We start from the raw sequence: 14,745 nt of genomic DNA, 5'->3' as shown, positions 1-14,745 counted from the left end.
ACACAGCCTTGAGTGGACCTCCAGCCCCAAATGTTTAACCACTTAACGACCGCCTAACGCCGATAGGCATCGGCAGGTCGTAAGTGGTATTATATGGAAATGGCCGCTCGTACGAGCTGCCTTTCCATGTCAGTTCACGGAGGGTGTCTCCGTGAACAGACTGCGAGCCGCCGATCGCACGCGTAATGTAAACACGCGGGGAAGAAATCCGCAGCGCCGTAAAGGAGATCGGCGATCCTCGACCTCTGATTGGCCGGGGATCGCTGCCGCCTGATAGGCTGAAGCCTATCCTATCCGGTGCAGGGCGGATATCCGTCCAGCGCAGCCCATAGCCTGCGGGAGAAGCAGGTATGGGCAGAGAGGGTGGAAATCGCTGCGGAGGGGGGCTTTGAGGAGCCCCCTGCAAATCACAGGAAGCCGGCGGCGATCAGACCCCCCCAGCAGGACACCCCCCTAGTGGTGAAAAAAGGGAGGAAGTCTGATCGCCATGCTGCAAACCTGATCTGTGCTGTGGGCTAGAGAGCCCACGCTGCACAGATCAGGCAAATCAGGCCTGGTCCTTAATAGCTTGTTTAAGCTGGGTAGAGTGAAGATAGTTTGATGTGCAGATTGAATGGAGACAGGCATATACTGTACATATCCCCATTCATGGAATGTCTCATATATGTAGTGTTGAGAATAAACATTATTTCATACATTTTCTTCTCATAGCTAGACTGAATGTATATGGAAATATTTAATCAACAACACATATAGAAGACATTCTATGTCGTTGCTGCTGACCAAAGAACCTTAGCCATTATTTAAACTGAATGTTTAACATGACAGCAAAAAGAGTAAGGGCTCGTCTCCACTAGTGCGGCGTGCGTCTCGCAGACGCACACCGCACTGAGCTGGTGGGCGGGATCGCAGGCGAATCCCATGAGCCGTGCCATGCACGGCTATGGGATTCGCAGCCTCCGTGGCGAAATCTGCGGGGGGTTCCGGGCGAATCGCTCCCGCAAGCGATTCCGCCGCGCCGCCGTCATCCCCAATGGCAGAGTTTCCCCGTGCGAATGATGTGCGGGAAAACTCTGCAGAATCGCCGGCGAAACCGCCCTAGTGGAAACGGGCACTTAGGCCTGGAACCCACTGAAAACCGCAAACGCAAAACGCAACCGCTAGCGTTTTGTCTGAGCGGTTTGCAAGCGGATTCATGCGCGTTTTGGGTTGTGTTTTGCAACATTGTATTTTTTTCCCCAGCGGGTGCCTAGCGTTTTGCGTTTTTATCCTGATTGGTCCTGTGAATTATTTTTAATTTTGTTACAGTGTGCTGAACCGCAAAACGCTAGCAAAACCGCTCAGTTTAGGTTTTGCTGAGCGTTTCTGCTAGCGTTTCAATACTTTACATTGAAGCGCTAACGCTCCCAAAATGCTGCAGGTCCTGCGTTTGCGTTTCTGGGAAACGCAAACGCTCCTGTGAAAGTTGCCCCATCCATTAACATTAGCCCAGCGTTTTGGCAAACTGCTAGCGTATCGCAGTGCTGCCAAAACGCTGCCAAAAGCGCTCCTGTGGGTTCCAGCCCTTAGAGTACAGCCACAAAGAAAACATGAAAGTAAAATTACACATGACATCAGTGTAACAATCCAGATGGGTTTAATGTGCATAGCATACCTGCCTACATGTTCTATCTACTCTCATATGTAAGTGCTGACACTTTGGCACAGAACGTAACCCCCTGAATCTTCCTATTGGCCACTGGCTTAATAAAAGTGAAAGTGAGCTGGGTTTTAGTAGGGTCCATAAAACTTTCTGTTTAATGAAAGTCAATGAGAACATGTTTTTAAAAATTAAAACAGATTGATTAGCGTTCTGGGTGTGGCTCAGCCCTGTCATGTGACCCCAGTGAGCCTGGAGCTCTTGTGGCCAGATTAGAACTTGCCAAGTAGACATGTGAATGCAATCAAATGATAAGACAGGTACACATGCATTCGTCAGCATGCTTCAACACGCGCTATGCATTAGTGTGCATTGAGTATAAAGATACGGTACATATCAATCCAGATATTAGATACATACCATGCCAGACAGGGCCTGTTTCCACTACATGCAGATTCTGCATGCAGAAAACTGACTCCAATTAATGCCTATGGGAAATCTGCATCAGAAAAATCACATTCAGTGGAAACAGGCCCATAGACATTCATTGGAGTTAGTTTTCTGCATGCAGAATCTGCATGTAGTGGAAACAGGCCCTTAGCCTCTCTTCTTCTAGTCTGCACATTGGCCTCGATTCATCATTGTCTTTGAGATAACTTTTTCCAGTTTGTTAAATTACCGAATTCGAAGTTTAGCGATTTCTAGTTGTATTCATCAAGGTTTTTCGGCATTCGGTGTGAATTCGATAACAATTCGGTAACGTGTCGATATTTCCATTTTACAGCGGTAATTTAACACAAGGCCATAAGATTCCCATGGAATTGTGGGTAAAAGGCAGTCCTTTGAGCACTACGTAGCAACATTCTGAATAGGGCTTAACACCTGGACCAGGATTCTGGAAGTGGTTGGGACAATCCCACAATTTGATAGGAGCCTTTTCTAAAAAATTATAGTGCAGCTAGCAAAATTAGTTATCCCTGACACTGCCTGTGTTCTCTTACAAGATGATTCAAGAGAAATGCAGATGTCGTGTTATAGCAAATAAATCTATTCTCTTACAAATTTATATGGTTGCAGACCTTATTCTTGCCCTTCTGCGCCTTTGAATCACTCTCAGCTGATACATAACCACTTCAAATGGCTCCATCTTCTCTGTCAGCAATGATCTGACAGGAATAACGACAGAGCAGTGAAGGAGATAACTAATCCTAAATGTAACGCTAAACCACGCCCACTTTCTTTTTCATGAATTGCACTTTATTCCGTTTTAGCGAATCGTTACCGAATCGTTACCGAATGTTCGCTAACAGCTGTGGATAACTGATGAATCCTGAAATGAAGTTAACAAATTCGGTATTTTACCAAACTGTTGTTAACAAATTTGCTAAATGTTGATGAATCGAGGCCATTATACTTCTAATCCACATTTAATGTTCAGCAGAGATTATTATCACAATGCAACAAAGCAACATTTGACTCAAGTTTCTGTGTTAACCGCATCCAGACCAGCAGACTCTGGCCCCTTAAGGACCAGAGAATTTTTCGTCTGAAAACAGGGCTTGCCGACGTCACGTCGCCACACCCGCTGCTACCGGCGATCGCACCACTTTCCCGACACTGAATCCCACTCGCTTTGCTGTTACTATGACAGCAGAGCTCAATGAGCCAGTCAGAAGCCGATTTCATTGGCTCCTGACCCTGTGATCAGTGCGAGATTGGCTCACAGTGACAACAGGGTCAGGAGCCAATGAAATCAGCTCTTGAACGGCTAACGGAGCTGTGCTATCATACCGACAGCAGGGTGAGTGGGCTGCGGCAGCGTGATCGGTAGGAGCGTGCGGTGTGGTAATTGAAATCTATACCCTGGCAGGGATAACAGATCCTAAATAAGGTGCAGATTTCAATCAGCAAGGTCTGGAAGTTTAAAAGAAAGAATGAGAAGTAAGGGCTGGTGCACACCGAGCGGCTTTTTGGGCGTTTTCAGCCTGGGTGAGGCATTTTTTGGATTTCGGATGCGTTTCTGCCTCCAATGTTAAGTATAGGAAAAACGCAAAACGCCTGTAAAACCGCTTGATCAAGCGGATTTTGATGCGGATGCGGATGCGTTTTTTTCAAGAATGCGCACTTCCAGGTCAAAGTGTGCTTCCTGTGTGGCAGATTTGCATGAGGGATTTTAGACTGCGCAGGAGGAAGATGGCAGCAAAGTGGTTTACCACAGAAAACCTGATAATAAAGATTGAAAACAGCCCAGAACTTTATGACAAGTCTTTGCCTGGATATAAAGACCACCAAAGGGCTCATGAAATCTGGAGCAACATTGCAAAAGATTTTCTTGGAGAAAAATGGAATACTTTGAGCCAAAAGGGCAAGGATTCTAAGAGTAAGTATATGTGTACAGAATTGTTGTATTTTATTGATTTCATGCAGCACTTTGCAGACAATATATCATCACCCCTCCACTAAATGAGTAATTAAACAATTAGAAATTTCATTATCACAGGTCTCTGGCAAAGCTGTTCTCTCTATAGCCATCTCTCCTTATAAACAGCAGGTACATGTGTGTGTATGTACTCACATGTATTATTAGGGCGCTATTTGCCACTTTAGAGTGTCATGAATGATATAGACATACAACACGGTTTCAAGAATGTTTATTTGCACAATAATACTGATCTCGTCATGTAAGTAAATAGCAGCCTGCAGGTTTTTTAGTTCTTACAGTTATGGCACAAAATAATCAGCTAATTTGTCTCTGTTGTGAATGGCAGAAATGGGACCACGTAAAGTAGCTGGTGGTAAAGTGACAAGAGCACTGTTTGAAAGATCCCCCTCTTCCTCCTCTATGGTCATGCTATCTAGTGTTCTCACATAATTATGCAAAATACATGTTGCCTTCACCACTATTATAGCATACTTTGGTTGCATTTTTATAGCAGTGTGATAAATGCGCCATTTGTTTGCCAGAATTCCAAAAGCACATTCTACTACTTGTCTGGCTTTGGTCAGGCGGTTATTAAAGACTACTTTCTTATGAGTCATATCTCTCTGTGCATACGGTCTCATAACATGCTCAGACAGTGCAAAGGCCTCATCAGCCACAAACACACAGGGGTAAGGTGGTTCTACAGTGTCAGGCCAGGGGCGTGGTGGTGGTAAAGTCATCTGGCCTGTGCGAAGCTTCACGCCAAATCGACTGTGCTGGAAGACTGAGGAATCATGGGAACTTCCGTAAGCCCCAACATCCACATAGATAAATTTCAAATTAGGATCCACAACAGCCATGAGCACTAGTGAAAAGAATTTTTTATAATTGTAATAGAGACTGCCAGTGAATGCAGGCATAACCAGTCTGACATGTTTCCCATCCACTGCTCCAAGGCAGTTAGGGAAATCATGTTTCTCCCAAAAAAGCTGCATGTTAGCCTCCCACATAGGTACGTCAGGAGTTGGCATAAATTCCGGTTGAAGTACTTTCCAGATCAATTTGCAGGTGTCCAAAACTAAGTATCGGATTGTACTTCTTCCCATGAGGAATTGGTAGTGAAGTGCTGCATATGAATGCCCTGTTGCCAGAAATCTGCAAAAGAAAAGAAATAACATGTATGTTTATTTTTATTCCTAGTTGCCCTCCTGCGGACAAGATGGAAGTCGGTCAGAGACAGTTACAAAAAGGAGATTGAAAAGCAATACCATGAATCCAAAAGTGGGTCTGGAAGTTCGCAGCGAACAAAATATAAATATTGTGGCATATTAGAATTTCTAAGAAAACATCATGAACCGGCTGAGTAAGTATGGCGTAAATGTTAACCTATTGCAATGTTTGTCAACTTCGCCAATAGAACAGTGAAGGAAGGAGTAGGCCCACAATGCAATTCAGTAGTGTGGAACGCATAATCTGCCATCACTCTACCAAATATATTGGGGGACGTAGCTTAATGTAAGGATGGCATAGGTCCAGTTTAAAATGATTATTACATGACAGGAATGTGGACTGTTCGTTACCCAACATAACAGTTGCCTGACAGTGCTGGTTATATGTTTGGCTGCAGTAGTGTCTGCATCACACATCTGTAACACACATCTACCAAAATCAGTGCTAGTTTACTCAGGCCAGTTTTGCTCTATGCTTGCTTAGGGGCTGTGCCTAAAAGCTATGTACACAAATAATTGGAAACATAGACAGGCTACTGCTATTGTTTTGCAATGAAAGATGCATCGCATTGTGCCCATATATTTACTGTGACATCCATGGTCACTATTCCATGAACTAAAGTTGTGCTTTCCCCTTTCCAAAGGACTGAAGATAGCCTACCACCAGATCCTGTGGAGGACGATGTAGAGGTGCCACCTACCACCACCAGTGATGTGGAAGTTGAAGAAGACACTACACAGGATGTTGACACTGCTACACTGGAAGACAGTGACTCTACTACCCCAGATCACACACCACACAGCCCAGCGAGTAGTCGGACACGCACAACTGTCAGGTCTAGTAGAGGTGTGAGGGTAGCTACACAAGGCAGGAGAATAGGAAGAGGTATGAGCAGGGCTGAATACGACCAGAAGCTGATTAGTTCTATAGAAAAGGCTTCTGATCATATGGAGAAGCGAGAGGATGAAATGAAACAACTTAAAGAGCCATGCACACAGTATCTTTTAAGTTTGGTGCCACTATTACAAAAAGTGCCTGCTGATAAGCAATGGGCAGCCAGACATGCCATCTCTGAGACCCTGGGGAGATTCTTACTACCTGAGAGCCGTGCAGATGACAATGTGCACAACTACTTGCAGCAACCACACCTGCCTGCTTCCAGCCAACAATATAATGCACACCCACAACTCTCTTACCATATGCAACGCAGGGAGAGGTCGGGCTGCCCTCCCCGCGGCTGCGGCCCCCCCTCCATTATGGGGACGGGGCACCTACCTACCTGCCCTATCCTGGGGGGCAGCTACCTAATCTATCCTGGGGGGCACCTACCTAATCTAACCTATACTGGGGGGCACCTACCTAATCTATCCTGGGGGGCAGCTACCTAATCTAACCTAATCCTGGGGGGCAGCTACCTAATCTATCCTGGGGGGCAGCTACCTAATCTATCCTGGGGGGCAGCTACCTAATCTAACCTATACTGGAGGGCACCTACCTAATCTATCCTGGGGGCAGCTACCTAATCTATCCTGGGGGGCAGCTACCTAATCTAACCTAATCTATCCTGGGGGGCAGCTACCTAATCTATCCTGGGGGGCAGCTACCTAATCTATCCTGGGGGGCAGCTACCTAATCTAACCTATACTGGGGGGCACCTACCTAATCTAACCTATACTGGGGGGCACCTACCTAATCTATCCTGGGGGCAGCTACCTAATCTATCCTGGGGGGCAGCTACCTAATCTATCCTGGGGGGCAGCTACCTAATCTATCCTGGGGGGAAGCTACCTAATCTATCCTGGGGGGCAGCTACCTAATCTAACCTATACTGGGGGGCACCTACCTAATCTATCCTGGGGGCAGCTACATAATCTATCTTGGAGGGCAGCTACCTAATCTAACCTAATCCTGGGGGGCAGCTACCTAATCTATCCTGGGGGGAAGCTACCTAACCTATCCTGGGGGGCAGCTACCTAATCTAACCTATACTGGGGGGCACCTACCTAATCTATCCTGGGGGCAGCTACCTAATCTATCCTGGGGGGCAGCTACCTAATCTAACCTATACTGGGGGGCACCTACCTAATCTAACCTATACTGGGGGGCACCGACCTAATCTAATTTATACTGGGGGCCCGGGCACCTACCTATCTAACCTATACTGGGGGCACTTACTTATCTAAACTGTATTGGGGGCACCTAGCTAGCCTATACAGGTGGCAACTAAACTGGCTACCTATATTGGAGGCACCTACCTAACCTATACTGGGGGCACCTACCTATCTAACCTACGCTGGGGGCAACTATTCTGGCTACCTATATTAGAGGCACCCACCTAGCTAACCTGTACTGGGGGCACCTATCTATCTAACTTTTATACCGGCGGCGCCTGCCTATCTCACCTATACCGGGGGCAACTATACTGGCTTACCTATGCCTGACTACCTATACTGGGGGTACCTATAGCTGGCTATAGGGATTTTGATATGTGTGTGCATCCGTCGGGTGTTGCCGGGGGAGGGGGGGCTGTTGTTGCCGGGGGGGGGCCCACATCCAGATTCCGCATCGGGGCCCAGAGGTTTGTAGCTACGCCACTGGTTGGCTGAAATGTTGTACACACCTCCTGGCTCCACCTGAAAACTTTTTCACTATCAGTGCAATGGAACTAAAACTACGGTAACAGCCTATCTGGAACTTCTGCCAATTAGTTGCTGTACTGGACACCATAAGCACTAATAACCCCATGCACTATAGTGTGTAAAGGCCAGACACCCGTCTAGAGGTTGCTTAGTACTTGTTACTCCTGATTACTGAGTTGGCATCCAATATGACAAGGTGGGTGCCCACAACAGGAGAACCTGTATCTTGTATGTCGACAACCAACATGAACAGATTGCCCTTCTTACTGATGAACGAATCCTGGATCAGTGATGACTTTCAGCCTTCTGCCCCTGACTCCATGGAATAAAGGGGTGGACCTCTCATTGGCTCTCTCTCCAAACGGCAAAAAAATAAAAATTAATGATGTATTTATTTGAGTATTTATTTTTATTGTCAAACCATTTAAATGAATGTATTTGTTAATTTACTTATTTGGGCAAGACCTCATTAAAAGAGTGCCATATCTTTTTCCATTGAAACAATACTAGTTGCCTGGCATCCTGCTGTCCTTTCATGCATCAGTAGTGTCTGAATCACACTCCTGAAACAAGCATTCATCAAATCCAGTCAAAGTTCAGTCAAACACCTGATCTGCATGTTTGTTCAGGGTCTATGGCTAGAAGTATAAGGGCTCGTTTCCACTAGTGCGGCGTGCGTCTCGTAGACGCACGCTGGCACTGAGCGGGTGGGCGGGATCGCAGGCGAATCCCATGAGCCGTGCCATGCACGGCTATGGGATTCGCAGCCTCCGCCGCGAATTCTGCGGGGGGTTCCGGCCGAATCGCTCCCACAAGCGATTCGGCCGTGGCGCCGTTATCCCCTATGGCAGAGTTTCCCCGTGCGATTCATGTGCGGGGAAACTCTGCGTAATCGCGGCGGAAACCGCAATAGTGGAAACGGGCCCTCCGAGGCAGAGGATCAGCAGGACAGCAACCTCAGGTGCCCTTTGAAATCCATTATAACTCAAGCGAGTCTGGCAGTGAATCACTTGTGCAGAATGTATTAATGTTTCTGCAATACATGACATTTTTCTCACGTTTAATGTCTTTTCCATGTTCCTTTTATAATAACTGGAGATACAAATAGTAGCTGTACCTTATAATGTGTGTAGAATCTTTTGTTACCGTGCTGACTGTATTTGGGTTATCAGTCACTGAGGGTCACACTGTAGTCACTTCCTGTCTGAGTCAGGACTGAGTCAGCCACTTACACACCTGATATTTAACTCTTTCAGGCAGAGAAAGAAAAAAAGGAACACAGCATAGGTATTTGTGTGCTTGGCACTGTACATACAAATGTCTATCTCATCATTTCACTTGTCACCTTGGGTATCCTTTAATAGGAAATAAATATGGCAGCCTCTATTTCCCTCTCAATTCAGGTTTCCTTTAAAGTAGACCTCCAGTGTAAAAATAAAACCCACACTATCTGTACAGGCAGCAGAGGTCATGGATGCCTCTTCCCCGTTAGCTGCCGACAAACTGCTTGTTGCCAGCTTCGTGGGCCTGCAGCGTGGCGTGGAGGGGGAGAAGGGCATGTGTGTGGGGGGGAGAGAGGGGCAGAGGCATGTAATGGAGTAGGAAGCATGCCTCTGTGTTCCATCTGCCCCGCTGTGCCGAAACAATGTTGGTTCACATCCCCTATACATCCCCAGCTTAGTATCCAAGTGGTGGCTGACTTGCGGCTGGGTTGTGTGATTACGAAAACGTCACTTTTGACAGCAATCTGCACACGTGTATGTGCATGCATAGTATGTCAAAAAAGAGTCAAAGCAAAAAGAACGTTGCTTTTTAATACAATTTTTTTTACATAAAATACATCTTTAGAAAACTAGCATAACTTTGCAACCATCTGCTGCACCTGCTGTTTTTTCTGCCTGTTGAATACAATTATCTGCTCACCTATAGACCCCCATAGGAGTTTATGGAAGCCTGGTCAATTGACAAGATCGACTATGCGGACCACTTGGAAGATTCAAGCACTTTATTGTCATTGTGCAACACAAGGAAGTTACTTTTCATAACAGCCCCATGGTGCATATAGGCAGTGGCGTAGCTAAGGAGCTGTGGGCCCCGCTGCAAGTTTTACAATGGGGCCCTCCAGACACTCTATACATAACTACTGATACGGCACACCAATACCTGCCAATGGCAACTACAGTGTCAGAGGTGCAAGAAGGGGATGGGGAACAGTTTGTGAATGATTACCACTATTCAAAGTATCTGTAGAAGTGATTAGCACAGGACCAATACAGAGCTAATACTGTAGTTGAGGGAGGGCCCTTCGGGGCCCCTCTGGCCCAAGGGCCCCGAAGCGGTCGCAACTTCTGCAACCCCTATTGCTACGCCTCTGCATATAGGGAACATAGTGATAGTAACAAAGGTAGAAAGAGAAGAAATTATACAAGTATGCCAGGTATTACAGATATTTAAACAATTTGTACACAGTGTTATTTCAGAGAAGATTCAGGTCGTATTCACAGTGGGAAGTTGTTGTCCTGCGTCATAAAGTCATTATAACGCAGGTTAACGCACTGTAATGTTAAGCCTATACGACATTCAAAGTGCGACGTTGTAAATGTTGCTTGCAGTGCGTTACCTCTAGACGCAGATATTAAACAAATACAGAGAAGCATGCTTTTCATTGCCTGTATGCTCCACACTGTATCTACTGTATGCCACGGGAACGCAGTGTTAATGTGCATTACCACGTTTGTTTGTTTTTTGCGTTGCGTTGTAATACTGTGTTGCAACTTTAATGTTGCATTACAAAGCAACATCCCACTGTGAATATGCCCACAGAGTTCATCAAGTTTGAGGCCTCTTTCACAGTGGGACGTTGCGCTTGATGCAATGTTAAGGTTGCATAACGTGCCCCTAATGCAACGCATTGAAACACTATAACATGGACGTTATTTAGCCCTGCGTTTGGTGTGCCGTTTTCGTTGCACAGTGATTGAACGAAAATGGCGCATGTGTTACATTTTTTTAGAAAAAAAAACCTTACTGAGCATGTGCAACACACATAACACAAGAAATGTATTGCTAAACGCACAGCATGCAACACTTTCTAAATATTGCTACACGTTACAGTCAACGCAACGTGTGCACTGTGAATGTTGCACAGACTTTCTATTGCTGTGCGTTAGTCCACGTTAGAATATTTTCTAACGTGCGACTTTAACGTCGCACTGTGAAAGAGGCCTAAAGAGAACCTAAACTGAGAGGGATATGGAGGTTTCTTTTGAGGCTGCATTTCCACTTGTGCGGTGGGAATCGTCGCGGGAAAAATTTGCATGCGGATGCGAATTTCGCATGCGGGTCTATGCGAATTTTTATGCAAACTTTCATGCGAATTCGCATGGATGACGAGGTATGCGAATTTAACCATGCCAGTGCAGGTGTGATTTTCCACTGTTTCTATGCGAATTCGCATGAAAATTCGCATACCCAAACCGCATGCGAATTTCCTATTAAATACATTGTATGCGATTCGCATAGCGGTATGCGAATTCTGATGGCTCTGCCATGCGAATTTTTTCTGCACAGAAAAACGCAAAGGAATCCTGACAAGTGGAAACAGTCCCATTCACTTGTATTGCTATGCGAATTCGCATGCGAATTCGCGATAGTGGAAATGGGCCCTAAAACAATACCAGTTGCTTGTCAGTCTTGCTGATCTCTGTCATCAGTAGTGTCTGAATCACACACCTGAAACAAGCATGCACCTAATCCAGTTTAGGTTCCCTTTAAGGCGGATGGGAAAAAGCTGTTTTTCAGTCTGTTTGTTTGTATGCATGATGTAAAACGTTTACCTGATGGAGGGAGCTCAAACAAGGCGTTTCCAGGGTGAGTGTTGTCCTTGATAATGTTTTTTGTCCCTTCTCATACAGCTAGACTTATACAAAAGTTCCAGTGACAGAGGCGCCAGGCTATGTACCGGACCGCATTGGTGATATGCTCCTATTTATTGCCTGAGGAAGTGGGATATACCCGCGAAACGCGTTGCACCTTGTTTGGAGTATGTAAATAAACTGATTTTTGCTTAAAACAGCAATTTTTGTGTCTGTTTTGGAGGGGTAAGTCCACCGCTACCTACTTCATTTTAACCATTTTAAAGAAATATTGTTTTTACCCTGTTGGCGCCTCTGTACTACTTTTGCAGTTGTTTCCACCCCTGGTGGAGGGGAATTCTTTTTCCCGATCTACAGAGAGCGACTTCTTAATCCTGAGTGGGGACAGGTCTAATCTCCTCACCTGCCTTCATAGTGGGTTACCTGGACGGTAACCCTTGTTTGTGAGTATAACCTACCTATACTTACCTTCCATACCCAATTTACAGTACATACTACACTATACTGGGCTCTCGGCGTCTTCCCTTATATTTTCCAGTGATGGTAGTTCAGTGCAGATAATGGCTTCTGCTGTTTTAACAACTCACTGCAGGGCTTCTCTAGTAGCCTTGGTGCAGCTGTTGTACCAGGCCATCATGCAATTGGTCAAAATGCAGAGCCACAATAGAAGTAGTCCAATTTGTGAATAAAGGCCAGTACCATGTCCGTTAAAGCATCTGGATCCAATAGTGGCAGACTGCATATGTATCTTATACTTACCTGCAATCAGGGCCGGTTCTAGTACCAATGGAGCCCCAGGGCAAAATTAACCCCCCAACAGACACCTCCCGACCAAAAAACAGCATTAGGGGCCCTTTGTTGCAGCAAAATTTCCCTCCTGGGCCCGAGCCAGCTGCTGACCCTCCCTCCCAATCACCTCCCAGCTTAACTGTGCTCCCTGGGGCCCTGCATAGTCTTTGATAGTGTAGCGTCTCACCTGTTTACCAGTACAGGTGAGATGCTACTCTACCAAAGACTCTGCAGAGGCCCGTGGGGAGCAACAGTTAAGATGGGGGGGGGGGAGACACCTTTGCCTCTACGGTAGCAACGGCGCTGCCTGCAATCACCTTCACATAAGGTTCTAAATTGTAGTGGCTAGAGTCTTTCTTTAGCTTTAAGGTGGAGGAGATAGAGTACAAACCCAGCATTAACATATGTGTATGCCTTATTACCCTGTAGTATGTAGCTTTGTTTTTGTTATATGTTGTACTGCATACAACTTCATGTGACAGCCCTGTAGTAAAGAGTGATGCTCTGTGCAGCTGACAGGCAGTTCGGGGCAGTTGGATATGCAAAGCTGTTGCTATTTTGAGGCCACATTATCTTTTCTACTACAGATTTAAGCCTCAATTGAAAGGTATGATAATATTTGTGCCTGCAGTTACGTGTATATCGGAGATAATGGAAATTAAGGTCAGGAGGTCAGAGGAAAACTCAAGTAATCCTTCAGTAATTTGAGGTCATTCTGACTACTGAAATGTTCTTGTAGACTTATTATATTGAGAGTTAGCACAGTTCTTTACATCTGTATTGATTGGGGCCTGCATACAGGGGAGATTATACTGCAAATTGCTGAGATGTTTACTAGGCCAGCCTAGCATGTGAATTTGTGTATCGACCCCCGTCAGAAATTGTGTTAGTCGCAGTTTTGTGTCCTCAGTATTTATTTCTTTATTGATTATTCCACTTCTATGAGGTGTACAGGGTGAGGTCTAAACTGCCTTCATTACCAGTTAAATAAACATAAACTGTAGGAGGGGTTGGCTTTCTTGTGACATTTCCAGACTGTGCTAAATTACGCTTCTAGAATGCAATTTAAAGTTTATTTCTATTGATTATGTTCAAGTTCATGGGTTACTTTCAGACTAAGTGTGTTATTCTAAATCATTATCAATGAAAACGACAATTGTGCATTCCCAAGAGTATTATACATAAACAGCGGAGGGTGAACCAGCATCTTCCGATGAATAGTAAAAAAGGTCAAAACAATCTGCACATAATAAATGCACTTGTTAAAGTGGGGAGTGGGGGTCAGAAGGGAAAAATATTGTGAAATGATGATGTAAACATTGTATCCTATTAAAACACACCTGAGCTGTGCTTAAAACTGTAGATTTTTACTTCTTTTAGTTCCCCCCATAGTGTGTTCCCGCAGAGTCCGTTGAGCCCCCTTCATTGTGCCGCTGGCAGCTTCGGAGTACCTGTGACTGGAGCTCCAGTCATGCCGACTGTGCATACGCCATCCTGTCCTCTGCCGCTCTACAATCTAGCTCTCATTGCCGGGAGCATCTGCGCATGTGCCGTTCTCAAAAAAATGAACCTCGCATGAGCAGAATGCTGCTGGCGATGACCTGGGGCCGAGTTGTGAACGGGCGTGTGGACATGACTGTACATGCATAGTTGAGCTCGAGTCATTGGAACCCTCTGGTGGTGCCGCCTGGTGTGGTCGGGGCTTGGTGGACGCGGCGGCTTGGGGGTGTGCGGTGCCTGTTTTGGTCCGGCTGCTCTCTTCCGCGGTGTCCGCCCGCCCTGCCCGCCCCGTGTGCGGCGTTCGGGCGGGTGGCCTTGGTTTGGTGGACGCGCCGGCGGGTTGCCAAGGCGTCTGCCTGCCCTGCCCACCCGGCATTGGCCACTTGTGGGGGCGGGCGTGGCCGGCCCACTGGTGATGTTGGGCCGGCGGGGAGATAAGATCCCCATAGGGGAAGTTTGTGAAGTGACGTACACCTCCAGTGGAAGCCGGAAGTCCGGCGAAACCGGTCGAGGTCGCATGTGCTGCGTCCCGACCTCCATCATCCTCCTGCACGTGGACCTGGTATAGCCCTTGGATCCCACATGGCAACCAGCACACCAGCTTGATCCTACAAACAACCATTCCACCGCAATCACAACACAGCAATCTCT

At 46.2% G+C, this 14,745-nt stretch overlaps 1 protein-coding gene and 1 long non-coding RNA gene across 2 annotated transcripts in view; both read left to right on the top strand.

Moving 5' to 3' along the window:
• Positions 1-3,832: 3,832 nt before the first annotated feature.
• Positions 3,833-11,848, top strand: LOC137522065 (uncharacterized). The gene is made up of 4 exons (XM_068242089.1): positions 3,833-4,019; positions 5,262-5,424; positions 5,935-6,288; positions 11,845-11,848. The coding sequence occupies exons 1-4, from the start codon at positions 3,833-3,835 to the stop codon at positions 11,846-11,848; spliced, it is 708 nt and encodes a 235-aa protein (XP_068098190.1).
• A 1,299-nt stretch (positions 11,849-13,147) lies between these two features.
• LOC137521041 (uncharacterized) overlaps positions 13,148-14,745 on the top strand; it is a 72,848-nt gene continuing 71,250 nt past the window's right edge. Inside the window, exon 1 of the long non-coding RNA XR_011022001.1 lies at positions 13,148-13,201. This is a non-coding gene — a long non-coding RNA (uncharacterized lncRNA). The remainder of the gene's footprint in view (positions 13,202-14,745) is intronic.

Source organism: Hyperolius riggenbachi, chromosome 6 (genome assembly GCF_040937935.1).
Source record: "Hyperolius riggenbachi isolate aHypRig1 chromosome 6, aHypRig1.pri, whole genome shotgun sequence".
NCBI lineage: Eukaryota > Metazoa > Chordata > Amphibia > Anura > Hyperoliidae > Hyperolius > Hyperolius riggenbachi.
The sequence above is the reverse complement of the archived record's forward strand: the minus strand, read 5'-3'. Positions and strand labels throughout refer to the sequence as shown.